We start from the raw sequence: 25,471 nt of genomic DNA, 5'->3' as shown, positions 1-25,471 counted from the left end.
CTTTTTAAAGAAACAAGGTATTTTAAGGTATCGTTAGCTTTGATATATAGGTAGGTTAATGCAAGAATAATAGGGGGCATAAAGATGCTAAAACTAGGACTTAACAAGCAATATTTCTTCTACCTATAGTCGGATTTTAATAAAAATAATACCGCTATTAGGCTCTATATTTACGTTATATAAGTATATAGATATAGTATATGGTTATAAAGTTATTAGGCTATAAAGGCCGTAAATAGTATATCGCTCAATACCGATTCTGGGAGTTTATTCTATTTTTTGCGCCAAGGATTCAATGTATTAACGCATACGTCAACTGCGCTCCTGGCTGCTTGCCAGTCGTCCAGCCCCACGAAAACCCAGCTTGACGTGTTTCTGCCTGACTCCCTCTGACACTTTCAGCTGACCAATATCTGCCTTCAAATTCCTGAATTTTGGCCCTGCTGCCTTCATCCACACGCTTCCACTGCCTGCCTGCACCAGCTTGCTCGCGTGTTCCGGGCACACCCCTCCTCTCCCTGCAACTTTGTAGCCTGGTCTCGTCATAACGGCGAGGCTCGGCTCTCTCTAGGTCACCACGCCTCCTATAACCAAGAAACGCAAAGCATCGGACCTGCTCGAGGCACCACAATTCACCAACGGTCCAAGAAAGAAAATTGATTTCGGAAACCTCGCCGGAGCTACTCTGCCGGCAACGCCGCTGACTCTAGCATCTACATCTATGGATTCCGAGGATGAATACAACAGCTCACAGGGCAGTGAGGATGAGTTTATGGAGGATCAAGACAGTGACCTCAGCTTAGACGAGGGTGATGATGGTGAGTGCCTGAGTGTGTTGGCTAGCCAGCCATGTGCTAACTTGTCTCTGTGGCTAGACTCGGATATCGACATCGATGAGAACGACATTGGCTTTGAGTCACAGGATAAGGATATCAAATCCGGAAGACAAGCCTACGAAGTCGACTTCACTGTCTACGGACCGGAGCAGATACAGTCACACCAGGATAAACAGATCAAAGAGGTCTCCAACATCCTTGGTCAACCTGCAGAAGCGGCCGCTATCCTGCTTAGGCACGCACGATGGAACAAGGAACGTTTGATCGAATCCTACATGGACAAGATGGAAGAGGTGCTGGAAAGTGCTGGACTCGGTGAGAGTACTTCGGAACCACCGAAAATCGAGAAGGTGAAAGGCTTTGTATGTGACATCTGTTGCGAGGATAAACCCGGGCTGGATACATTTGCCATGAAATGCGGCCATCGGTTTTGCGTGGATTGTTACAAGCATTACTTGGCGACAAAGATCAAAGACGAAGGAGAGGCTGCGCGGATTAGGTGCCCAGGGAACGGCTGCAACAAGATAGTTGATTCAAAGTCTCTCGATTTATTAGTATCGGATAATCTTAAAGACAGGTATGTCACCAATCTCTAATAAGTGACGGTGCTGTCGTTCCTAACTCATTTCAGGTATCAAGTGCTTCTTACCCGAACGTACGTCGACGACAAAGACAACCTACGATGGTGTCCGGCACCCAACTGCGTCTATACAGTGGAATGTGAAATAAAAGATAGAGAGCTCTCGAAAATTGTACCGACTGTGCACTGCGATTGTGGACATTTTTTCTGCTTTGGCTGCTCACTAAACGACCACCAGCCGGCCCCCTGTTCACTGGTCAAAAAATGGCTCAAGAAATGTGAAGACGACTCGGAGACCGCGAACTGGATATCGGCGAATACCAAGGAATGTCCCAAATGTCATTCAACGATTGAGAAGAATGGTGGGTGTAACCATATGACATGCCGCAAGTGTCGTCATGAATTTTGTTGGATGTGCATGGGAGTTTGGTCGGAGCATGGCACAAGTTGGTATAACTGCAACAGGTTCGAGGAGAGAAGTGGCTCGGAGGCTAGGGATGCCCAAGCAAAATCTCGCCAGTCATTGGAACGATATCTTCACTACTACAACCGCTACGCCAACCACGAACAGTCTGCAAAGCTCGACAAGGACATTTATCTCAAGACAGAGAAGAAAATGACGCAACTACAGATGTCTACCGGCATGTCCTGGATTGAGGTGCAGTTCTTGGACTCGGCATCGCAAGCCCTGCAGCAATGCCGCCAAACCCTCAAATGGACCTATTCCTTCGCTTACTACCTTGCCCGAAACAACCTGACTGAAATTTTTGAAGATAACCAGAAGGACCTTGAGATGGCAGTTGAGAACCTAAGCGAGATGTTCGAGAAGCCCATTGAACAACTCGAGAAACTAAAGGTGGATATGATGGACAAGACCTCATATTGCAACAAACGAAGGATTATCCTTTTAAATGACACGGCTGAGAATCTGAAGACTGGTGGGGATACCTCGTTTCAACTTACTCACTAGTAATATGCTTATCTCATATCTTCATACAGGTAACTGGGAATTCAATGTTCCCCTTTCATGATTCCAACCACGGCAGAAAATCTTGTATTTAAGAACAAAATGTCTTTCATGAGACATGGGGTTATGAACATGATTGTTCACCTGTTATGTTGAAAGATTTATATTTAGCAGAGTTTGCTTCTTACTAGCAGCGGGGCTTATGCCCACCCAATTACATTCACCTCTCTTGAACCTCTCGCATGGTTAAAGGGTCTGCATGTGTCCGGTATTTTTGGCTTTGGATTTGGATTTTTGGCTTTGTAGCAACCCGGCAAATGGTATGAGGGCGCCCAAGGTGTTTGTTTTCGTCGATTTGTTTTCTGGTATTTTGGTAAGGCATGTTAGTGATGCTTCCTTCATATCCACTTGTGGCACAACGAGCTATTTGACCGATGATATTTGTTGCTACCTATTTAGATTTGTTTGCTGGGGCCTTGTGCATCTATGGGTTTTCAACTGCGGTGAACTAAGCTAGGTCTTGTGAATAATATAGCGCCAGTTGATGATGAATCAAGGCCTTTTAGCTCCCTCTGAATGGAGATCTGTGTCCTAAAATCGGTTCTAAAGGGGTTTGGTACCTAAAAAAGGAACCCCTGGAGGATCGCGCCTCGGCCATTCTTCAGCCCTATGAGTTGATAACCCGACCGATACTCGCTCCCGTCCCAGAACTCTAATTTCCCGGCATTGCCAGGTTTCTTACCCCAGACAATGGTTGTTGTGGCGTCATAGAAATTCTTAGACCGTTATTTGGGACGTTTGTAGCATTCCGAGCAGCTAGTGCAAAGGATAAATATAACATAGTAGACTTTCGCTTTTGTGGAGATAGGAGTGTATATAAAGGTTCAGGATGTCATTTTATCGGAGTATGATCAATAGTTGAAAAATCATATTCAATATTTCAACCAAATCACGGTACTTTTAAGCATCACCGTCTCACACCAGATCACTACAATAATGTCTCACCAACAGAACGCCGCAGGTTGTTCTAAGACCATGCAGAACATCAACGAAACTGCTAAGAACATCTCCAATTCGGCTCAGGGCCATCGGGCTTATCTTAGAAATCCAAGTGAATTCACAGCACGATATATTACCATTTCCAGCCTCATCTTTATCCCTTAACACGGTAGGGTCCTTTGCCAAGGTCGCTTATATTCGTGACCTAATAATTTCATTGTCCGCATGCAAGCAAACATGATGAGTACAGACACGAGCAACGCATCAAAGCAACATCCGAAGGAGATGCTCGAGAAGCTCGGCGGTGAGGATGCCTTCTACGGAAAGGAAGAGGAGCCAAGGAATCCTGGTAATGTTGCTGGTGGACTTGAAAGCGTGAGTATCTCCTTGATTCTTCCATCGATGTTGAACTATTTTCATGATGTTAATCCATTAGCAACAAAACTATAAACAACCCTTAGACATGTATCAGCGATGAGGCACGCCAGAATGCGCAGGACAGACTTGACAAAATGTAGACGGGCGGTTCGAGTGCTTGGCAGATAACGTCGTTCGGACATGTATTGTATTACTAGGGACTACTTATGAGGCTATGGTATGACAAACAATCCGTAAACCCTGATCGCATGGCAATATATCGCTTCTGCAGTGAAGAATTAGAGAACTGGCTGCGTCATACATCGGGAGGAGTCGAGGTTTCGGCCCGTTTGCTAAGCAAGCTAGAAAATGTGGCTGGAAGCTTACCAATCTTGGCAGAACTCATAGGTCTGTTTTCGCTGAACAGCTGCCACTCCCGGTCGAGTGAGAAATGGAAACGGAATGCTAATTGATCAAGATTGCATTCCCCTATTACCGCCTTATCCAAAGAACCTCTATTCGTTCTCTACAAAAAGGTACTATACTGGCGTCAGGATGATTCTAGCAACCATAGCCGCGTCTTTTCCCTTCTAATACAATCTACGCGTGATTTGGGTAGCGTGAATATCCATCATTCGGGGCTTGTTAGTGTACTCAAATTCTGTGGATGTTGAGGGTAAAACTTAATTCCGCTTTCTACAAAGGGCCGACCCTAGATGCTGTTTCGTATTCAACCAGTGCGCTGCAGGAAAGGAATCGAGAAGGTACAATGACAAACAAATTGCGTGCAACACGCCCAAAAGCGCAAACCTATGACCCTAGCGATTTTCTTGATCTAATAATCTTCTAGTAGACCAAAACTAGCCAATACCATAAGGCGTGCTTCTGCTCTTGTGTTCTCGTTGTCTTCGCCATCGGCCACCGAAAAATCGCGTAGTATTACTAATAGGTTCATGGTCTTCGCCATCGGCCACCGAAAAATCGCGTAGTATTACTAATAGGTTCATGGTCTTCGCCATCGGCCACCGAAAAATCGCGTAGTATTACTAATAGGTTCATGGTCTTCGCCATCGGCCACCGAAAAATCGCGTAGTATTACTAATAGGTTCATGGTAATGGTTGCCTTTCTTGACGAATCATCCGTTCGGGGACTTTACTCCAATCAGAGGGAATAAAACCCGCCATGTGGCCAGTGCGGCGTGTTTTCTTTCGTTCAACGGCATGATCTAGTTCAGGGCTTGTGCTTCGCGCATGCTTGCGAGGAAGGTAAGGCGTTTGACTCACTACTCCTTTCTCTCGACTGCGTTGATGAGAAGCCAGGGTGATGGACGCAGTCGCCGGAGCCAAAGCCTGATGAAACTTAGATTTAGTTTTTTGATTTGTCGGAAGTCGTGCTGTTGTCTTAGGAAAGATACTGAGAGTATCCAAGGTCTCCTCGGATGTTCGTGTTCTTCGAAATACCCGATCCTTTCTAATGGAGACAGACTCGGTTACCTGTATTCCATCTCCAGACTTCTTCGCCAAATCCATCCCTCCCATGAGCCTTGAAGCTACACCTGCAACCTTCTTTAGTCCATTAATAAGCATCGAGCCCGAATTACTACTCTCAAATGTGGTATAGGACATTATACCAGCTCTCAGAGGGTTGAAAGAGATATTGGCTGGATTTGAGAGCCATGCCTCTTTCAAGGACATTCCCAGCGCAAGCGCAGCGTGACGATCGACGCCATTTCCAATGATCTTCCATTTGTCATCTAACGTACCCAATATTACTTCATCATCTAGGATTCCTTGAGCACGCCGAGCTTCCTGAATGGTCATCACCCGGTGCTCTTCCCAATGAAGAACTCGACCACAAAACGCATCTTGCGGATTACACCTGGTAGTTACGGTAGCAAAGAGATTCAGTGGATCAATTCTACTCCAGGCCATAGATTTCGGACGACCCTGGTGCTTGCTCCATTTATTCCGAGCTTGAATAAACGGTTCCGGCATAATGTTGCTACGACAGGCATCCATAAACGTTTGTTTTGTAGGGCGTATAGGAATTAGTGTGATGAGAGATCGTTCGAAGGACTTCAGGGCTCGGAGATTCCGATGGTCTGGAAATTGAATGCAGCCCTGGACGCGGGAATCACCAATCGCTGGTAGATCCTTCGTCGATTCTTTAGCACTGACGAAGTTGAATGGGGTAGTGACATCGAACTGCCGCTCGCCAAAGCACTCGCCATTTGGTAGTTTCCCAAGACTTCTATTTGGCGTTCTCGATGGATGAGAATGAGTCAGTGGCGGTGGTTTCAGCGGAACGAGCCCTGGCGCTGCGATGGAAACGAACAATCGTGAGCGTTTCTGTGAACTTCCATACGACCATCCGTCGATCAGAAATTGCTGTACCTGGTAGCCCATAGCTACAAGGCAGCCAATCAACTGTGAACAAACTTTCTCCTCTTCAAGGCCTTCTATCTTATAAGCCATATGCACAACGTTCTCGAGGATAGCGTACTTAGGTCGGTACAAATCCACAAACGAGGCAAAGGAAGTAACGTGAGACGCGTTCCTTAGAGATTGTTCGCTCCTTTTATCATTTTGAAGGGGAGAAAATCCAGGGCACGGACTCCCAGCAGAAATAAAGTTAATGTGGCCGATCCTTGCAATATTTACCATCTCAGAACCATTAAGTAAGTTCCTCGCATAATCATCCACGGATCCTAAGTAAATCTGAGCTGAAGCAGTCGAGTTTCGGGAATTAGCCAGCCAAGTATGGGCAGCAACTTTGGAAATATCCACTGCCGTACAAAATTTGACCGCACCGCATTCCTCTAGTCCTCGATCGAAGTTACCGCCCCCACTAAACATACCAAGGCCATTCATGGGTAGTCTTTCAGGATAGTGAGGATCGAACCCCTCATTAATTAGTGGAAATGGAGCTTTCAAAGCTCGAATCTGTTCCTTTCCCCGGGTTGTTACCAATCTACAGCAAATATAGAAGCAGTCTACGGCCCCATCCCGGTTGTATGGTGCGGGTATTCTCTTTTCTCCAACGTCATCGGCAGTATAGAATCGTATATGGCATTTTCGTTCGATTAAATCCGCGCGTACATTGAATATTTGATCAGTCCAAACCAACTCGTTGGGGCGGGTATCTCTCCGGCTACGGTACGCATTCGAGGCATCTAGATCAGCACAATCACGAGCACGGCGTAAGAGACCACGAACTGTGACCTCTTGTCTTTCTGGAACAAAGCCCACAATCACCACTGGTTCCAGGATACCCTTTCCCGAAGTCGACTTTCTTGCACCTTCGAATATGTATACACAGTCTCCTGGCTTGCACTCTTCCACGGCCCTGTCAAAGGGTGATTTGCGTGGCTTGCAGCAGCTGCACGTTTTATCCGACTCTTTGAGAGAAACGAATGCATTGCTCTCAGTCTCATATTTTTGTCTAACGAAATACTTCTGAGTGTCAAGACTCTTTGGAAACCATTCTACGGCGGGCCGACAAATAACCTCCGAGGCTTTGATTGCTGGCTCTCCATATTTGCAATTGCAATGGTCCGAAAGAAAAAGTTCGTTCTGGATCGGATAGGTCATAGTGGAAATAGTTGTATCCGTCGGCCGATAAAGCCATATTACACCCAAAAGAAGTTCGCCTTGTCGGTTGCGATGTGTCCTTTGGACGTAGGCTAGCCATATATCGGTGGATTTGTTCCATTTCGTCCGTTTATCTTTCTCCACCCCCACAACATCGCCTATGGAAGGCTCTGCAAGAGCGTTACTGCTGGTCTGACCAATGTATTTCATTTTGCCATTTTGAGCGATGGTAGTGAGCGGAGGTGAAGGTCTTCCAGCGCCTGGTATAAATCGGAGCGAGGCTTGTCGTTCCTGCTGCCGAATGGCAACCTTCTCAATTGGCGATTGCATCTCAAGCTGTTTCCCAAAGTACATGNGCTTGAAGCATTCATAGACATGTGGTGTGGCAATGGTTTTTTCTGTCAACACCTGCTGCTCTTTGATAGCCGAAAGTCTCCAAGGCGCGCACTCGTCCCATATGGGCTCGTTATAGAAGTCATCATTAACACCGAAGCTCTCATTATAGAGAAATTCAACGTTGGCAGAGACTGCCACTCTGAAGTCCGTGTGCCCATATTTTGTGAACCATTGCAAGAAAGCCAAGTCGTCAGAGTGGTGGTCCATGATCCAAGTGTGAAATTTGGTCCGAAAGTCCTCCAGTACAACATCGGAATGATCGATGAGATAATCCACAAAATGCTTCGAAAAATCGGCCAGCCATAGGAAGTAGTCGTGGTACCGTTGATATTCTTCCGCTGGTGTACCAAGACGATACCAGATATCGGATGGTTCTCCAGCCAATGATTGAATATAAATATTCCTTGCAACAGTATGGAGACCGCGATCTCCATAACCTTCAATACTAAGAATTTTGAAAGGAACTCCCTGGACATATCTTTGAACACTACCCAGCGTGAGTACACCGTCAAAAAGAAGTTCGCTGACTCCTGCTTTTGTGCTGAGCAGATTCAGCGGTTCTAGCTCGAAGTCCCAAATTCGGCCCATATACGGTCTATAAATCTTGAAGTTTTCCAGGTAGAAGGTGGCGTTTTCTTCATGCTGGTTTGTGCTTTTCTGGCCTTCAGGTAAAGAGGCATGGTCTTGGGCCCACCCTGTCTAAATTTTGTTAGCACCTTAGCGATACAAAAGGATGCGAACAAACCTTGAGATCTTCAATCGCTAGATTTTCTGTACTGGGCGGAAGCGGTGGTTTCCAGCCATCATACTGGGACTTCGGGAATGTGAGATCTGAAGGTTTCACATAATGAAGGCTGCGGATACCATTTGTTGTTTGATGCCAATATCTACTGTCAGTTGGAGACACTAAAACAGCATCGATGGATGGCGAGGAATCATGCACAGCTAGAAAAATCATGCGTGGGTTAGTTACGAGCGCTTCGTTGACGTCTTCATTGTTCTAAATACCGTGAGATGGCGAAGACTCTCCCTGGTCATAGATCTCAGCCATAATTTATGAGAGCAATCTCTAAACAGTATTAGGGAAGGAACCACTCAAATACTAAAGAGCCTGGTGATATTTATCACAAAACGCGTATCCGGATGACCTGTGTGATTGGGAGGTTGGCAAGTCATAGGCTGTAGGGTTTAGAACAGAGGTAAAGTGAAGCTGAAAGAGGCGTATAAAAACAGTAAACGAGTAGAGCGCCTTGTAAAGACAAGTTGATGGTATATTGCTGACGCGAAGAAGGAATGTGAGTTGCCATGGGCCAAGACGTCGACATCCGGATAATTACAAAATTAGGGCGTTCAATTGGATAGTGAAAGAATGAAGTAAAATAAGACTTTCATAATTCACTTTGTCTGTTGAAATGTAGTGAGCGAAGGCCAGCAGTAAAGGTGGTTGGAGAGGCTGAATATGGGAGGCTGGTCGTCTCGGTCGAAGAGAGTGACTCGGAACATTGTAGGTCATCCAACACCACCTCGGGTGTGCATTAAGCGACAGTACTGAATCAGTCTCAAGCTGAAGGTTGGCAATCGCAGTAGTATTAAACAATTCATGCCGCCTTAGTGTTTTAGAGTGGTGATGGTTCGCCTGCACAAGATGGCAAGTAGGGGGGTTTCGATGAACTGACGGAAGGTATCTGACGGAAGGTAAAGCTAATTTTTAGTGCTTACATATACATTTAGCGCGACCTTCCGTCAATTGGTCAAGTAGGGGTTTCGGTAGAGAGCGACTCTGGTTCTTCAGGACCCCATCTTGTACTTCTTAGCGGCTGCTCTAGAGCTTCATTATTTAAGTCACGCTCTATTCGGATTGCCTGCTCAACAGTTTCGGTGATAATATTTTGGGGTTGGCGGCTTCGATTGGGCNCGACTTCAGTGGCGCCAGCGTCACGTCTCATTTGCTCCACCAGCTCGACGGTTCAATTAACTTGGCGCGCGGGATTAGAAGACATAGTGGCAAGGATNAACTGTGCGAAATTTGGAGTCGCTAGCTGCTGTAAACAAAATAGGGGGCTGGCTTGAAGTTCTGATGAAAATATTCATCAAAACTTTTGATATTTGCCAAGTAACAAATCTGACGGAAGGCCTTACTAACCATATACTNCTAGTACGCGACGATCGCCTCGACTCGAGTTGCATTACCTTCCGTCAGATACCTTCCGTCAGTTTATCGAAACCCCCCTAGTGGTGCGACCCCCACCCATGGGAGAGAACCTCTCAGCCGGAGAAAAAGGTGGCCGATATTCGCCCGTGCGCCCACTACACTATTTTGATCTATAAAGAGACACTTATTACCACTCTCACACCTTATAATGCCTTCCTATAAGGTAATTAAAGTACGCAAATCAGTCATAATTGGTATACTAAAAGGCTACATGAATGTAAGAGGAGAGAGGGGCAAATGACTAGGTAGAGAAACTGAGCGATTTTAGTGCGGGCGCAAGGACGAATATCGGCCACCTTTTTCTCCGGCTGAGAGAGAACTCACTGGGTCACCTAAGCGATGCTGTAAAGCGTCGATACGCGGCATCCATGTCGGGAGGACATTAGATCGTATTTTAGCAGCGCTCTCCTGGCGAATACCAGATATTCTTTCGGAAACGCCTTGCTTAGTTGTCAAGAACATTGAAGTACCGGAAGCGACTAAAGGTGCATAGAAAGAGGTAACTCTCTCAACTACGCCTATCCCTTGCACCGATAGGGTTCTCGGTGTTCGCGCGCACGGGCCACACATCCGAGAACCCTATCGATGCAAGGGATACCTCACTTAAGGAAGGTTTCCACAACATCAATGAAGTGAGCTTGGTGAATAGAACCCTTTTTAAACATATCTTTACAATTTTTAATACCCACAACTCACTTGGCTAGACAATTCAGCAACATGACAGCAACTCCCTCCAGGATTGCCTAGGGAGCCTACCGAGAACATTGCCATCTTTTAACCCGACCTTAAATTTGACCTTTCCCCTTCAATATTGTCTACACCCAAATATATTTTACCACTTCGCCGCTGAGTATTTCGGTCCAAAGGTTTCCATGCTGTCCCATAAAACCTTCAAGCACTCATTAGGACCTCCCAACATCAAAAACAATCACAGCTTGTCTACGGGAATTGAGCGTCTCTACAGACTATCTCCAAACGCGTCATCTCTGTGAGCTAGGATCTGACAACTTAAAGAGAATTGGCTCCATCTACTCCAAAGGGATGTGACCCTGACGTTGTCGATCGCACAGTAATCGTTATGCATTTTGCTATCGCAACAAGCGACATTCAACTGGAAGTCATATCCTTAGTCAATACCGCATACTATATCAAGCCACCAATCCGGCTTTATTTCCGGGCAAGCTTAATGGGGTCGAGACGCTCTGTCGCAGATCAGTAGTTTCAAGTTCATTATATCAAGCTTTCGGCGTATGGATGAGCCCTTAGAGGCAGCCTTCCATGATCTCGGACAATCCCTGTCGTAGATGGCCCGTTTTGATAACCTTAAACTGGCAAGTGTCGGACGCAGAGGCGCCAAAACTAAGATTGAGGCCATCAAAGTCGAGAAACTTCATTTGGTACGAATACGTATATCTGTTGAGTTTCTGGGAGAATTTGTAAACCGTTTCTTTCCACCGTTCGAGTTCTTTCCTATGATATCATTAACCTTCTAAAGCCCGGAGACTGGCGGTCGCCGTTGGAGACAATCAGAAATTGTACCTTGTGGAATAAAATCCTTATCGTATCAGAAAGAAAATGGCGAGGAAGCTACTACCTACGGGAAAAAAATATCCACTCCGCTACGCAAATTCAAACTCCATTGCACATATCTTGCTTACAGAAAATGTATTTAAGCCTGCGACAGTTACTGTGCCTTTCTTAAGAAGGAACATCCTACTCGGACAGAAAATCTAGTGCCTGTAAAGGAACTCGGTCATTGTTGCTGATTGTTGGCGTTTCCGGGAAAAGGGAAAAGGGCTATTTGAATTTTTACCTCCTATCTCTACTTGTATGGGTACATTTCCGCTTCGGAGATCCAATGCCGTCCTCAAGTATTTCATAATAAACATGAAAAAGAGGTTAACCCGTAGCATTCTTGGTGCATTACCATCCACCACATACAATAAATAAAGATAGAGAATTTTTATAAGAATCTATACCTAATCCAAAAACCCCATACCTAACCTAACCCAGAGTAACCCAAACACTCATGAGTGGTTCAGATTATCCCATATGTGCGTATCATCATACGTCTCAGTCTCTATTTCCCTGCTTTTTGGGTCCTCTCCCCTCTTGAACGCCTCACTCCGTAATTTCTCCATTTGCGGATCCAGCTTACGAATTTTGTCCTCGAGTTCCTTCATCTTCTCCTGGGCATCTTTTGTGAACTCGAACTTCCTCCCCTTATCCTCTGCCTCCTTCTTCTCATTATTATATACATTCAACTCATCGTACAGCTTGTTCCGCTCATCCATAATCGTGAACCACTCAGCGTATTTGACCGCTCCGCCAAAGCAAATACCGTAGCCGTCGCAATAGCAGGAGTTTGCAGAGGGGCAGTAAACCGCATTGCCCGTAAAGACGTACTGCCAAATATATTCAAAAACTCGCCCACTGTACTGGTCATCCAACGACGTGTCAAGCAGCCATTTCCGGTAGTGTATGAACCGCTCACGCGGCACCTGCCTCACACGTTCTCGACTGACTGCGAACTGCGCACAGCAAGGCTGAGATAGCGTAGGCGGGATCGGCGCGCCCGGGTGTAGCTCCTCCCACACCGACTTGCGGTAATATATTTCCTCGGGCTTCCTGAAGAAGTCAAAGTCGATGGCCGGCCGGTCCATGTGAATCCAGTCCGGACAGCCTGGGTTTTGGTGGCAGCGCGTGTTCATGTAGCCCATGCGTGCGACGCGCGCGTCGTTGAGGCGCTTGATCGCTTGCGCGCTGTCCAGCCCCATCAGGATATTGTTGTGCCAGGCGTAGCGGTGAGAGTGGAAGAAGAGGATCGTGTCGGGGAGGTCGTCGTAGTGGTCAATTAGGTAAGTAAGGTAGACCTAGTTGCCGGGTTAGCTGTCAAGGCCGGGATGTAAGGGATATAAGGGATGGGAATGAGAATTGAAATACCATGGCTTCCCGGCCCTTGTTCTTGGGAACCCGAAGCTGAGCAGTCGCATTATCAACTTCATATACGGCAAGCGGAAGATCGGGCAGTTCGGCGTGAATCCATGCTATCTCTTCCTCGGCGGTTTTAGGAAGGACGAGAACGCGTGAGTAGTTAGAGCCAGGGGGTTTGGGGTTCCCCGGCTGGAACTTGATTGGTATGCTAAAGTCCAGAGGGTCAACTGAAGATTTAGAAGGCGCTGAGGGCGCTTCCGAGGGCGTTTTCGGGGACGGGGAGTGGTGGTAGGTTAGAGGAACATATCTGCGGACAAGTTGGAAGTACCACCAAACTAATATCAGGAGAAGGAAGATGGTGATGGCGGACACGAGTCTTGGAGGGCCGGTTAACATGATGTGAGTAATTGCTAGACTCTCATCTGTTCGCCGAAAAGGATTTTGACATGTTGATATAGGGACAGAATTCGCTCGTGAAATTCAGAAAGTAAACTCTCCTCCCAGTGGTACAGTAACGTAGTCAATCACTTAGTTAGCCGCATCACCTAGTTAGCCACCCTCAAAACTCACCAAAACTTAGAAAATTCGTACTTTAATATCTTAACAACCACTTAATAATAAATTATAATAATTTGGATTTAGGCTTTCATATATGCTTTATAGCTTTTATTAAAGTTATATAGTAAATAATTTAGTAGTTTTTAAGATATAGTAAGATATAGTATTTTAGCCTTATTTTAGCCCCCAAATTTAATATCTTAAAAACTACTAAACTATTTACTATATAACTTTAATAAAAGCTATAAAGTATATATAAAAGCCTAAATCTAAATTATTGGAATTTATTATTAAGTGGTTGTTAAGATATTAAAGTATAAATTTTCCAATTTTTGGTGAGCTTTGAGGGCGGCTAACTAGGTGATGCGGCTAACTAAGTGATTGACTACGTTAGGCCTTTTGAGCTGACGAAACCCCCAACAGTAAAACCCACCAGAACGTCAGGATTTTAGAAACACCCTCATTTGTTTCGCATTACGACCTGCGCCGATCAAAAACCTTTTTGTATTCATGCTAGAATTAAAGAAACAATTAAATGTGTCAAGTCTGAAATCCCGGCAGTTTACTGGTTTCACCATGCACAAGTTAGGGGTGCAGCAGTTCGACCAGCCCAAGATTTCTCTATTTACTAAGCCAGGAAGCGCATGCAAGCACGCTGTCTGAAGTATTTTGGTACTTCCGTGGGGTGCTCTATCTACGGAGTACTGTACTTGTATCTGGTAATATGAAATATGCCCCAGTCTCACGTGAACGGATATGTCCGCCCTTCATAAATCAGATGCTCCATGGTAGAATTTTAGCTGAACTCAGTTAAATTAGCACTTGCTTGGTTATGGCTCATATCTGCTCCCTGTTTTAGAAAAAACTTCAGTTTAACTATACGTAGCTGGCGGCCCCCAAGGCTGCCTAGCAGCTATATCTAGACTTCTGCTAGATCTTAGATCTCTATTAGTACTACTATTGTAGTAGTGTGGAATGGTCTTTAGTTCATTTCGGTCAGGGTGCCTTGGCACCCCTTTCGTGTATATATAGAGCCTTCGGCTCTACCTTTACCTTACTACCTTCTACCTCGCAGAGCGAATGTATACATTCTTTGGTCATCCCTTCCTTTATGGAGGCGTTTGCTCTATTACATTTCAAATGTGATGGTGTGAGGCCCTAACCGATCCACAAAGGGTCTGATTTATGAGATAAATAGTACCTGCATTTCATTTAAATGCCTTAGCAGAATCAATAGACCATCGACATGCCAAATAGATGGTTAGGCTAGGTGATTAATATCTGACGATCTGTGTAGAAGGATCTTGCTCTGAAGAGAGCTCGAAGTGTACAAGTATAGTATCAATTTGCTCTTTCGAAAGAATACGCGTGCCTTTCACATCCGTCCTTTCGCTAATATTTCCTGGCGTGGTAGCTTAGGGTCATCTCGAATGTCAATAAACCGTGCCCTTATGGCATAAAGTAATCCTGCATAGCTATCCGGCCCCTATTGGTATTTTAATACCAACCGTGGGATATCGTAAGCGAGGCACTCGTGTAGAACAAGCAGCCTTTGCTAATAGCAGACAAAATTCCGTTGTCAGGGAGAAAATAATGTGCAGATACACTCAATATGTCGCCCGCTAAGTAGCGCACGTATATCCACCGAAAGTTCGCTTCTGTATTGTAGATATTCAATTTGATAAATGATTTGTAAGCGAAGGCAGCCCCTAATCGCTGGCATATGCGCAAGATCCCATATCCATCTTCTTAGCTGGAGTTCCAGGCGAGATGTCAAAGTCGAAGATATCCACAGGCAGACCCATCGTGGTACACGCGTTGGGGATCTGAATAATCGTCAGTATGCTTTAGTCGAGAGAAAGGTATAAAAAGCTCTTACATCTACAATTCCTGCCACATGACCTTGTACAGGGGCACAGGAAAGCAGAAGATATATCTGATAATCATCATAGCCTGCAGGTATAGTATTAGCAAGTTTTGTAAGAAAGCCCTGGCAAAGACTTACCATATCTCCTTAAGTATTCAATGACCCGAAGGCTCGTCTGGCGGTATGCCACTGTTGCATCCATATAATGTTGCTTGCCATGTTCATCGACACTGAAGCCTTCAAAATAGATGTAACGCCCGGGACCGAACTGGGGTTCCACGGGTCCCGGTATGTAAATGGGAGATTTCATACCGAGCTGCGCCATGCCATCCTTCATAACCGTGAATTTGATAGTAATGACGCCGGCCATTTCAATAGCACCACAGACTATCACAGGTAAGCATTCATCTTCTGTTAGCCAAAGAGGCCTAGAGCTTACATGAGATCTCCCCATCACCCTCTAATATTTATTAGCACAGGCTTGCAGGTTTACATGGACTAATCAACTTACGTGAAAAGTGCAAGTCACCCACACTAAATTTGGCACCCTTTACATGAACGGGAAGATAGACCTTACTACCTCTAGAGAGGTTCTTGATATCGCAATTACCTCCATGCTCAGGCCTTCCAGGAATCGTGCGAGCTCCTTCTCGGCCTACTTTCTCCTTAATATCGTCTGAAGCACTTCCAGCATGCACGTTCTTTGGTTGCGGAGGAAGCGCAACGTCTCTGTCGAGATGAGAATATGCCGAGATGAGCTCACCCTCCCGCCGATTCCATTCAGCGAGGATTTCAGGTGAAGGTGCACAGCCCAGGATCCCTGGATGAATCAGACCGGCAAAACGGACGCCAGGAATATGACGGGACGAGCAAAAAATGCCTTCAAAATCCCATATAGCCTTCGCCCTAGTTCGACATCACGTTAGGACTAGCCAAGGCGTAATTTGCTGTGACGCCTTACGCTTTGGGGTAGATCTCATCCAAAAAGCCACCGCCATTACTCTTGTCGAAAACGCCAGTGAAACCCCATGGCTGACCCTGGAGGGGCTGCACGTCTTGGATCTCAACGAGAAGTACGTCACCAGGTTCCGCAGTTTCGATTTCGAACGGCCCGGTGAGATAATGAACCCTGGTAAGATCGACATTTTTTACATCGTCTGCACTATCACTGTTTGCAATCTGGCCGCCCGTCCAGTCGACGCACTCAATCTTCACAACTTCATTATTCTTAATCGTGCCGCAGGACGGAACTGCACTTTTGTCAGCTAATCTAATTGCAATTGTAGACTTATCATATGAATGAGTACCATCTGGATGCCATCGATTCTAACCATGGCTAGATTAGCATTGACTTCAACTGACCAATATGATAGTATTAAGCTTACATGTAAGCAGGCTTGCTCGGCAGCAGGCTTGTCTAGGGAAACCTTGGCAGCATAGCGAAGCTCTTGCTTGCCCATGATGGATTATAAGACGCGTAGCTTAGCAATTGAGCAGATCAGAAAAGCCACAACGAAGCTGAAGCAGCGGCGGACGATGGAGTCGGGAATAAGAGTCGGGGAACTGTCAACTCAAATAGTACATATATGTGGGGAACGGTCGAAAGGCGGCAGAATAGCCCCATGGTTCGTTTCCATTGACCAGCCTAAGTAAGGAAGCTGTTGTGCAGGGAAGACCGATAAGCTGGAGATAAACCAAGAGCTGTTACGTAGCTTCCACCGAGCCCACTAAAGGCGGGGTAAAAACCCAAACAATACTGTCGCTTGCAAAATCGGTTTCCGCTTTTTTGCGTGTACACAAAGATCAAAGCTGTAGCGCTTAGCATAAGTTAGACCTAGTTTAATCTAGCACATTACGGAGATCTCATGGAATATACCTAAAGGCTTAGTTTATCGATTTTCATAATACAAAGAGTTGTTGCCTTACGCTTAAAATCGCGTGCATTCGTCACGAAGTAAAGCTCACAGCTGATTAGTACCTTACGGTTTTATAAGTTAGAATATTAAAAAGACACCTATTTAGCGTTGGCAAGTATATAAAAGGAATTCTAAGACCTGAAATTTGAGAAAGCCCAAGGCACCACGTGATGTCTATTCGCGCAGGGGGCTAAGCGCGAAACATACTTTATGCTGCCTATTAAGTTACCGGTTCGTTATCTCGAAATCTCCCCACTTCGTGAGGAACATGCAATTCAACAACAGCCTCACATTCCCCGCGTTTAGCTAAGCTTGGGGGCTAGCCGACTGTTTTTTTGGGAGGGGTCCGCTCCGCCTTGTGCGGTTTATATTCACTTTACTTTTACTTAGATCCTACTATCAGTTTCGAGCGTCTAGTGATATCTGCTCCAGCCATGGCGAGGGAAACGACGCCTCTATTGCCTCGCTACAAGAGGTCCAGGTCCCAAAGTCCGATCTGGAGCGGGACTTGGATCGGGGGGGCTGTTTTGGTTGTTCTCAGCATCATAGTATTCGCATTATGGCTCATGGGTCCTCCCAGCGGCTGGTCTGCACTACCTCCTGAGCCGATTCGCGTCGCCATTGTCGGTACATTTTACACACTGGCACAAAATACTGTAAACGCCGTTGTCTGCTGACGATCGCGACTTTGTAGGTGCGGGCCCTGCTGGGATCTTCGCTGCCACCCACCTGCGCGACCTCTCCGCAAAACAGCACCGTCCCATCCTTATCACCATCTTCGAGCGGAAGTCTTCTATCGGAGGACGCTTAATACCGGACACTCCGATATTCCCATTCGATAATAGTCACGAAACACCTCTGTCCGCTGAGGCGTCTAGTTATACCTCGCCCGCATCGGATCTGAAAGACATTGTTCCTACCTACAAGTCTGCGGGATGGCCGTTTCAACTATGGAAGAATGTCGAGAAGACCCTATAGTTAGTAGTTCGGTCTCTCGGAAGCGCGCATCGCGCAGTGCTAATGGCCACTTTAGTGTTTATAACAAACCAGTCGAGCTCACCCGACCTTCCTCCGCAGCGTCGTTCGGCTCACGGGTCTGGGAATGGTGGTGCTTCGGTGGATCGGTTAACGGTGCTAAAGGCATTGGGTCGCAGTATCGCAGACAAATTCGAAAGATACGAGAGCTGGGTATTCAGGATTCTGTGAACGCGATTATTAACTTACTGGAGCTAGACCAGCCGCGCTCTACGGCGGGCGCGGCTATATTTGCTCACCATGGTGTCTCGAAAACATATATTAATCGCATTATCAAAAGCGAGTCCCTTGTCCAGTTCGGACAAGAAGCTGACTCAATGAACTTGTTCACACTCGGAATGATGGCCTACGCCGCTGACGAAGGCAAGTCGCAAAAGGGTGGTCGCCTGGTTTCTGTGCTTGAGGATATGCTCTCACGCTCCCGAAATATACACCTTCGTCTCAACACCGAGGCCTTCGGCCTTCGTAAACTAAACTCGACGAAATGGGTGCTTGCATCCCGCCACTCCAGGACCTTGGAAGACGAAACAGGTTACCTCTTCGACGGAGTCATTCTCGCCGCACCAATTGCCTCTCTCCAGCTCGACGTCCGTGATGCGAACTTGACGTTTCCCGGCGAGTTTGTTGAATACCAGCCCCGTCATGTGACTTGGTTCACCTCTTCAAATCCATTGGATTCGGGGCAAGTAGGCGAGAAGGGTCTCAAGTATCCAAGTAGAATCATCACTCGGATTCCGCCGTCCTGGAAGACCCTAGAGCACAAAACGGGAGCCATTGAGATTTTCGACATGGGCTTTCATATTCAGCGCTCTCCTTACGGGAATGCGCAAGAACGAATGTATCGCGTGCTATCCGATATGCATGTAACCGATGAGAACGTAAGAGACCTGCTTGGCGGTAAGGACAGCAGCTGGATTGCACGGCATCATGTACGTTTTACTCTTGTATTCATCAATAGAAATACCTAACAAGGAGTAGATTGAGCAGGGTTACCCAGTCTTAGGCCCGCAGACTTCGTTTTCTGCGTTTATCCTTGATGATTTAGTCTGGCATACCTCTGCCCTTGAAGAGCTTCATAGCTCGGTTGGCGTAAGCGCTTGGGCAGGTAAGAATGTAGCGGACTTGGCGTTTCGGAAGATTAGAGAAAGAAATTAGGATTCCCTTTATATATCTGCCAACAAATATGTGTCCTTTCCGCGCGATAGCTAACAAAGCCATGAGATATTAACTAGTTGTGAGCTTCACTTTGTGGCGAGTGAGCACGTGATGTTAAAGCCTAAGGCAATTAGTCGTTATATTTATGAAAACTAATAAGCTAAACCTTTCGGTAGTTTTTGTTTCATATATATTTCATCCAATCCTCTTAATGCGCTAGATTAAATTAGGTCTAGCTTATGCCAAGCTCTACAAGGATTATATACACCACCCTGGCGCATCCGGTTGAAAACGCGTGTTGATCACGCTAATCAAAATGCGTAGATTTGTACCTAAAAAAAGGTAAAATGTAGCTTTAAACAGTGTGTGCACACGAAAAAGCGGAAACCGATTGTTGCAGGCGACAGTACCACGTCGTCACCGTGTCGTGCCAATTTAGACTGTCCTTCATGCACGTAACACAATTGATATATTTCCAATGCATTTGTCACAGTTGCATCTTAGGAATTACTTAAGAATCCCAATCCCAAATGTTCCATCTGCCCCGTACGTCACCGTTAGCTAACCCTCGTCAAGTGAATTTCTTCCCGGATAATTCTTTTGGTACCCGTTTTTCTGTTTGCCCACCTACATCGATATTTTGTGCGTCCAGACTTCCCAAAGGCAAGTTTAGGAACTCGTGCTTGTTCTTCCATCGAATCTGACTTTCCTTAAACTTCTCCGCCTCAGCCGGCGGGGGAGGTGGCTCTGTGATCTTGGTAATCAGGTAAGCAGTCGATGCTTCAGCAATGCCGTAGATTAGGACTCCGACTAATGGAATCTTCATAAAGATGAAGAATCCAACGCCAAAGCCAAAGAGTACCCCTTCTCTGTCCCTGAACCACAGCTTCTTTTGCTCCTTCGTATATCGGACACGTGAAAAGTAGGGCTCGAGCTACATGCAATCGTCAGAGAAAGCCCTTTTGGGGCTTAACGGCTAACTTACTAACTCTCTCATGAGACTTCTCGAGGAAAAATATGATTGAAGAAACACGACCAGATAGCGTCTTGGTAAAAATACAGAACTGCCGAAAATAATGGCAGCCGGTTTCGGCCCCACAGCTTTGTTGAAAGTGTAGAAACTCGCTGCGGGAAGGACAAATCGACCAATGTAAGGTAGGTACGATAGAGCGTAGACAGCTAGCGATATTCCGGCCCTGCGACCGTATCGGATGAGGAAAGCGATGATTGCATCCATAGGACTCTTCTTGGAGTTGGGATCTCCATGTGTAGAGTACATTCGTAAATTTTGATAATACATAGCCCGAAGAGTTTGAGGATCGTCCGATTTATGCTTCTGGATGTATGTCTGATCCACCCAATGCAAGGAACCCATGAACCTAAATAGAGTGTCAATCAATGATAAACTAAACTCTCATGGATTTTCTTACATTTCATCAAGGGTCGGCGTGATATACCGCATGAGTGACATGAGGAAGAATGGAACTTGCAAAACCGAATGTTCCAAGAAATTCAGACCTTCGACAACTTCATTGTCCCAGTGTGCGGCATCCAGATTCATGAACAGTGACAAAAACCATAATAACACTTTGACTCCAACAACCTAACCATGTACCTCATCAGCCTTGTCGTGTAACGTGCGGTCCGCTCCCGAAAGTCTCGCACCGGAATGGTTATAATTAGCCGTATAGCAAGACCAGCGGCTACAGCTAGAGCAGCTTGGCGGTAGTGATTTGAGGTAAAGAGTTCTGGATTTTGGAGGGCGCGGTGTGCTGCAATTTCGACGTGTCAGCCTCAAATCCCTCAAATGAACCTTCGGATCACTTGCCGCCAACGAGTGTTAGCTGGGCACCCCGAAGAATAGCATTAGGGTCAAAATTGGACATATCGCACAATATTCGTTGTTTGAAGAAGTATTTTGGAGGTTCAGTATTGCCCTAGCTGAAAGCATGTGCCTCACAAGGAAGGACCAATGACGTCGCGAGTGTTGCGAATCTCGCCGGGGTTTCACCCTGTCAACTCCGGTGGTTAGCGCAGCCACGTCGGCATGGCATTACTTTCCCTTAAACAGCAAAAATACCAAAACTTCCCCTACGAAAAGGCCGTGCAGATGTGGCTGCGCTAACCATCGGACTTGACAGGAGGGTGCACAGCATCTCTTCAATTCCGGTGGTTAGCGCAGCCACTCCCGCACGGCCTTTTTTTAAGGGAAATTTTGGTATTTTTGCTGTTTAGGGGAAGGTTGATAAAACACGCTAACCACGGGATGCACCAGGATGCTGTACACCCTCAACCCAAAGGTAGTGTAGGTAGGTCTTATAAGTCAATACACACTCGGCATCTAAACTAAGTGTTTTCTTACCTAGATAATCGATCAACAGCTAGCAGCGTAATTTTATGTACAGAGGTGGTGGGATTGATTGGTGAATTTATTTCGGTTGAACCGTGCATTTCATATTACCTTGGTAGCAGGGTGGCCTATCCGCGGACCCACCTACACTACCTTTGGGTTGAGGGTGTATAGTCGAGGAGGAAAAGGCCCATATACCATTCTGACTGTCGTCACGACCATGTTCGGCATAATGGGTCGGCACCTCAGTTCCATGACAGCTGGTATTTTGATATTGTTGATGGTGAGTGTACGCTGGGTCTAGACATACAATTTGAGCGTCTTCCAAGCCAAAATGCCTCCCATTACATGGTCTCACTAGGTCGAAAAGGCCAGTCAGTCACCATTTGCGGAAAGAGATGACGCGGCCCAAAGACTCAAGATATCAAACTACCAGGTGGAGCAAATCCACGAACAACCCCTCAGACGTTTTTACGTTAAGCTGAACGGATCAGCTGGAGACTACGAAGGTTACATGCAGCCAAGAATACGGATTAGATGGATTGGTTGAGCGGGCAAAAATTACTATCGAGTCCAGTAGCCTGTTACTGAATGTAAAACCTCTCTCAACAGGGTCTCTGTGCATAGCGTCTTCCCAAGGCCAGGAGTCACACGTGTTGAGCTGTATGTGAGAGGTAAGTATAGAAGATGGTAGAAAAGGAACTAGGTGGGTCGAATGGAATACTAATCAGTCGCGGTTCTGGTTTATTTTACGCGCTGGACGGATATTGTTGACATCAATGCGCGACTCTAGGAAAGATTGAGCGGCAATGCAGTTCAACAGGCCACAAAATGGCACTTGCGACTTTAAAAGGCCAGCCCTGGCAATATTAATTATCTTGAAGCCTGAGGTACCCGGCGACGATCCGCTACAGGGCTTGGCGATGAGCGAGCATCAGCCGCGACTTCCAGCCTCCCACAAAACTCAAACCCACACGACTTCCCTCAACCCCTCCCGAAGTTGGTCACTTCCTGCCATCTCTCTTGTCGTATGAATCAATGGTTCGTCTATCATGTCTTCTTCGACTGCGCCCTCAACGCCAGAAAATGCGCTTGCAGTCTCGAACGCTGGCCTGCGACGCTCCTTCACTGTCCCCGCAAAGCTACCTAAACCTAGAGCAGCCTCAACCACCTCGGCGGAGCTCGCCGAAGGCATAGAAACGCTCTTTACTCATACATTCGCCAAGATTGTATCCTTTAGTACATCCTCGGGCATCACGCGGCCAACATCCAGTTCGAGCAGGGTGAGCGTAGATCTGAACATGGATACGCCCGGATCCATACCCTGGTCTTCGTATACAGAGCGAACGCTTGCAGCTGGTCCGTCACTCATCCAGAAATGCTCACACTGCTTGGCTAATGAGGGGTTTCAGGTCCTGTGCGGATATATCGCGTCATTTCCTCCAACGTATCTTTCCTAAATTCCGGAAGGTTGCTTCATACCATCTTCCCAAAATCGCAGTGCTGGTGCGTAGATGGAGAGTGTAAGTTTGTGCTGAGGATACGGCAAGATTCTTATTACCGGATCGAATTACCGTGGGACACCGAGGAGGATAAGGAGAAGGTTGAAGAACTCAAAGTCGTTTTGGACAAGGTGTTGCAATATGAGAAGACCACATGTCCCTTCCAAAGAGGGTTTCATGTGGATCTTCCGGAATTACCACAAACGCCAGTGCGTAAACGGCCAAGGAAGCCTCCGGAGAAAGCCAAGCGCTGGATACCGACGGATAGAGATTGGGTGCCGGAGGATAGTTCGAAAGCTGCATTGGACGGATCTGACACCAGCAGCGTATCCATCTACGAAGATGACGATAGGGAGAGCATAATGACGAGTAGCACGCTCGAGGAACATGCGGAACGTCTCGAAGCGCCGGAAACGAATAAGGAAGCATCTCCTCAATACTCAGGGGTTTTGCAACGAGCAAAGTCATTTACAGCTTCAAGATCGATTACAGCACCTCAATTAGCATATAGGCCCCCGTGGTCATTACCAACAGAAACAGTGAAATCAGATCGCGAACCGACGGGTACTGCAACAGAAACTGTTAGTCTATCCTCTAGTAAGGAGTCATTTTATTCTTTGGAGAAGACCCCTTCGCGATCGCCCACGCCACCCTTCGTAGATGCCACCTCCCTTATGGAGGGAAATCCTTGGGCTCATAACGAAGACAAGAATGGAAAGCATACTGAAGAAAATGGGGAGACGGTATGGACTCGAGGCAGACATCGTCGGCAGACCTCTGAAATTACGGTAACAGCACATTCGAGGGATGCCTCAGAGGAAAACCTTCCAGTATTGCCTACCGGACATGGCCATGTTGGCCGAAGTTTGTCCGCACCATCAACACCACCCCTTATGAGTGATTCAGATGATAGCTTCGAGCCACCACTACTAGACGTACCAACACCGCCTGACACAATACGCCTTCGGAAGCTTACAGGAGCGTCACAGCGGCGGGCATTTTCTCCAATGCCACGCCCGTCAAACCTATTCAGCCCGCCTCTTCAAGCACCGAGGAAGCAGTTGACCGCCGCATTAGTACAGAAAACCTGCGCTCTCCTTCTCGGACCTCCTGCGCATTTAGTGGCCTTGATGCTCCGAATCGCAGCCAAGGTGGCCAATGGAGCTTTTGGCTTCAACACGTACCGTATACCCCGAGATGGGGAAAGGATTCCCTGTTCATGGGAATCGAGTGGGGACGAGGATGAGTGGAGCGAAGATGACTATGGCATCCCTCTTGGGAGCCTGGAAGCGTCTGCATTACGGGGGAGGAACTTAGGCCCAGCATGGGAAGTAGATTGACGGGCTGACAAACATTTGGTGTTTCTCTTGCATAATAGATACCAACAGGCGTATGTATCGCACAGCATTTCGTTTCTTTGGGGCGTAAGGCAAGTTCTGGGCACATTTAGGGACAGGGACCATGGTTCTAGGAAGAACTGGCAGATGCAGAGCCGTCTGCCGGAAATGGCTTCCAGCGCTTGACGTTATCACGTATTTCTTAAAACAAGTTTTATCCTTATCCGTTGTATAATATCAGCTCGATGATTTCGAAGGAGCCTACCTCTGCGGCATGATTGGATGCTTTTATGATCTGCAGTGCTTAGGGCTGGTTCGGCACGTTTGCTGCAAGTCATGAGCTGGAGCAGCTGTTCGATGTTGCGAAGGGTATTTTTCCGAAGGTTGATTTAGTTAGCACGGCTCCCCATCGGCAAGGCTCGCTCGCTCGAATGCAGCTGGTCGCCCACAAGGCAATCAATCATAACCCACCTCAACATTCTCACACGACCTGTCCACATGCTCATTGAACTGGTGGCCAGAGCATCCAAGGCCGGCAGTGAATGGGGGCCGAGGTTTATAACTTTGTCTTGGCAGCAGCTGCAGATGTGGTAACCATGCCCATCCTTTCTGTTTGACCTCAGTTGTTCGGATCGGAATGCGACATGTTCTCGTCGAGGAGAAGGCCCGTGCGCCCAGAATAAGCGTATATCCAGGCGTAAGCGTCCTGCAATGACTCATTTTGGCTGCGGTATCTGCAAAATACCGTTCTGCAAGAAAGAAGACTGCTGGAGACCTCATATGGAGCGACTCAACTTCAAAGAATAAGCCTATATATCAATTTGCTATGAAATCAAAAGCTTTGTAGTCCTGAGCACAGGCATTGAATTCTATTGATCC

At 46.7% G+C, this 25,471-nt stretch overlaps 9 protein-coding genes across 9 annotated transcripts; 4 read left to right on the top strand and 5 right to left on the bottom strand.

Annotated features, from left to right (window-relative positions):
- The first annotated feature begins 352 nt into the window (after positions 1-352).
- Positions 353-2,898, top strand: K441DRAFT_657167 (uncharacterized protein). The gene is made up of 4 exons (XM_067648133.1): positions 353-818; positions 876-1,413; positions 1,468-2,354; positions 2,416-2,898. The coding sequence occupies exons 1-4, from the start codon at positions 722-724 to the stop codon at positions 2,445-2,447; spliced, it is 1,554 nt and encodes a 517-aa protein (XP_067505995.1). The 5' UTR covers positions 353-721; the 3' UTR covers positions 2,448-2,898.
- Positions 2,899-3,518: 620 nt separating this feature from the next.
- K441DRAFT_657166 (uncharacterized protein) lies at positions 3,519-4,028 on the top strand. The gene has a single exon (XM_067648132.1). The coding sequence runs from the start codon at positions 3,620-3,622 to the stop codon at positions 3,830-3,832; it is 213 nt and encodes a 70-aa protein (XP_067505994.1). The 5' UTR covers positions 3,519-3,619; the 3' UTR covers positions 3,833-4,028.
- An 818-nt stretch (positions 4,029-4,846) lies between these two features.
- On the bottom strand, positions 4,847-8,777 carry K441DRAFT_675904 (S-adenosyl-L-methionine-dependent methyltransferase; the record flags this gene model as incomplete). Its single annotated transcript, XM_067650896.1, has 3 exons — positions 4,847-8,425; positions 8,472-8,671; positions 8,735-8,777. 3 exons carry the CDS (start codon positions 8,775-8,777, stop codon positions 4,847-4,849), a joined length of 3,822 nt encoding a protein of 1,273 aa, XP_067505993.1.
- Positions 8,778-9,379: 602 nt separating this feature from the next.
- K441DRAFT_657163 (uncharacterized protein) lies at positions 9,380-9,782 on the bottom strand. Its single transcript, XM_067648131.1, has one exon. The coding sequence runs from the start codon at positions 9,670-9,672 to the stop codon at positions 9,478-9,480; it is 195 nt and encodes a 64-aa protein (XP_067505992.1). The 5' UTR covers positions 9,673-9,782; the 3' UTR covers positions 9,380-9,477.
- Positions 9,783-11,711: 1,929 nt separating this feature from the next.
- Positions 11,712-13,361, bottom strand: K441DRAFT_632857 (uncharacterized protein). Its single transcript, XM_067646358.1, has 2 exons — positions 12,882-13,361; positions 11,712-12,811 (listed from the first exon to the last, which is right to left on the bottom strand). Exons 1-2 carry the CDS (start codon positions 13,266-13,268, stop codon positions 11,966-11,968), a joined length of 1,233 nt encoding a protein of 410 aa, XP_067505991.1. The 5' UTR covers positions 13,269-13,361; the 3' UTR covers positions 11,712-11,965.
- A 1,778-nt stretch (positions 13,362-15,139) lies between these two features.
- K441DRAFT_552345 (Acetamidase/Formamidase) lies at positions 15,140-16,757 on the bottom strand (the record flags this gene model as incomplete). Its single annotated transcript, XM_067643141.1, has 8 exons — positions 15,140-15,256; positions 15,310-15,383; positions 15,436-15,684; positions 15,737-15,757; positions 15,809-16,203; positions 16,259-16,547; positions 16,605-16,623; positions 16,683-16,757. The coding sequence occupies 8 exons, from the start codon at positions 16,755-16,757 to the stop codon at positions 15,140-15,142; spliced, it is 1,239 nt and encodes a 412-aa protein (XP_067505990.1).
- A 698-nt stretch (positions 16,758-17,455) lies between these two features.
- On the top strand, positions 17,456-19,487 carry K441DRAFT_657159 (uncharacterized protein). The gene is made up of 4 exons (XM_067648130.1): positions 17,456-17,840; positions 17,908-18,190; positions 18,247-19,177; positions 19,227-19,487. Exons 1-4 carry the CDS (start codon positions 17,648-17,650, stop codon positions 19,401-19,403), a joined length of 1,584 nt encoding a protein of 527 aa, XP_067505989.1. The 5' UTR covers positions 17,456-17,647; the 3' UTR covers positions 19,404-19,487.
- A 157-nt stretch (positions 19,488-19,644) lies between these two features.
- K441DRAFT_694996 (transmembrane protein, control of nitrogen metabolite repression) lies at positions 19,645-21,283 on the bottom strand. Its single transcript, XM_067652774.1, has 3 exons — positions 20,834-21,283; positions 20,389-20,782; positions 19,645-20,337 (listed from the first exon to the last, which is right to left on the bottom strand). Exons 1-3 carry the CDS (start codon positions 20,962-20,964, stop codon positions 19,975-19,977), a joined length of 888 nt encoding a protein of 295 aa, XP_067505988.1. The 5' UTR covers positions 20,965-21,283; the 3' UTR covers positions 19,645-19,974.
- A 1,277-nt stretch (positions 21,284-22,560) lies between these two features.
- On the top strand, positions 22,561-25,065 carry K441DRAFT_694995 (uncharacterized protein). Its single transcript, XM_067652773.1, has 2 exons — positions 22,561-23,112; positions 23,166-25,065. Exons 1-2 carry the CDS (start codon positions 22,806-22,808, stop codon positions 24,593-24,595), a joined length of 1,737 nt encoding a protein of 578 aa, XP_067505987.1. The 5' UTR covers positions 22,561-22,805; the 3' UTR covers positions 24,596-25,065.
- The last annotated feature ends 406 nt before the right edge of the window (positions 25,066-25,471 follow it).

This window comes from Cenococcum geophilum, assembly GCF_001692895.1.
Source record: "Cenococcum geophilum 1.58 unplaced genomic scaffold K441scaffold_13, whole genome shotgun sequence".
Taxonomy (NCBI): Eukaryota; Fungi; Ascomycota; class Dothideomycetes; order Gloniales; family Gloniaceae; genus Cenococcum; species Cenococcum geophilum.
Note: the sequence above shows the minus strand (reverse complement) of the source record. Positions and strands in the feature narration are given on the sequence as shown.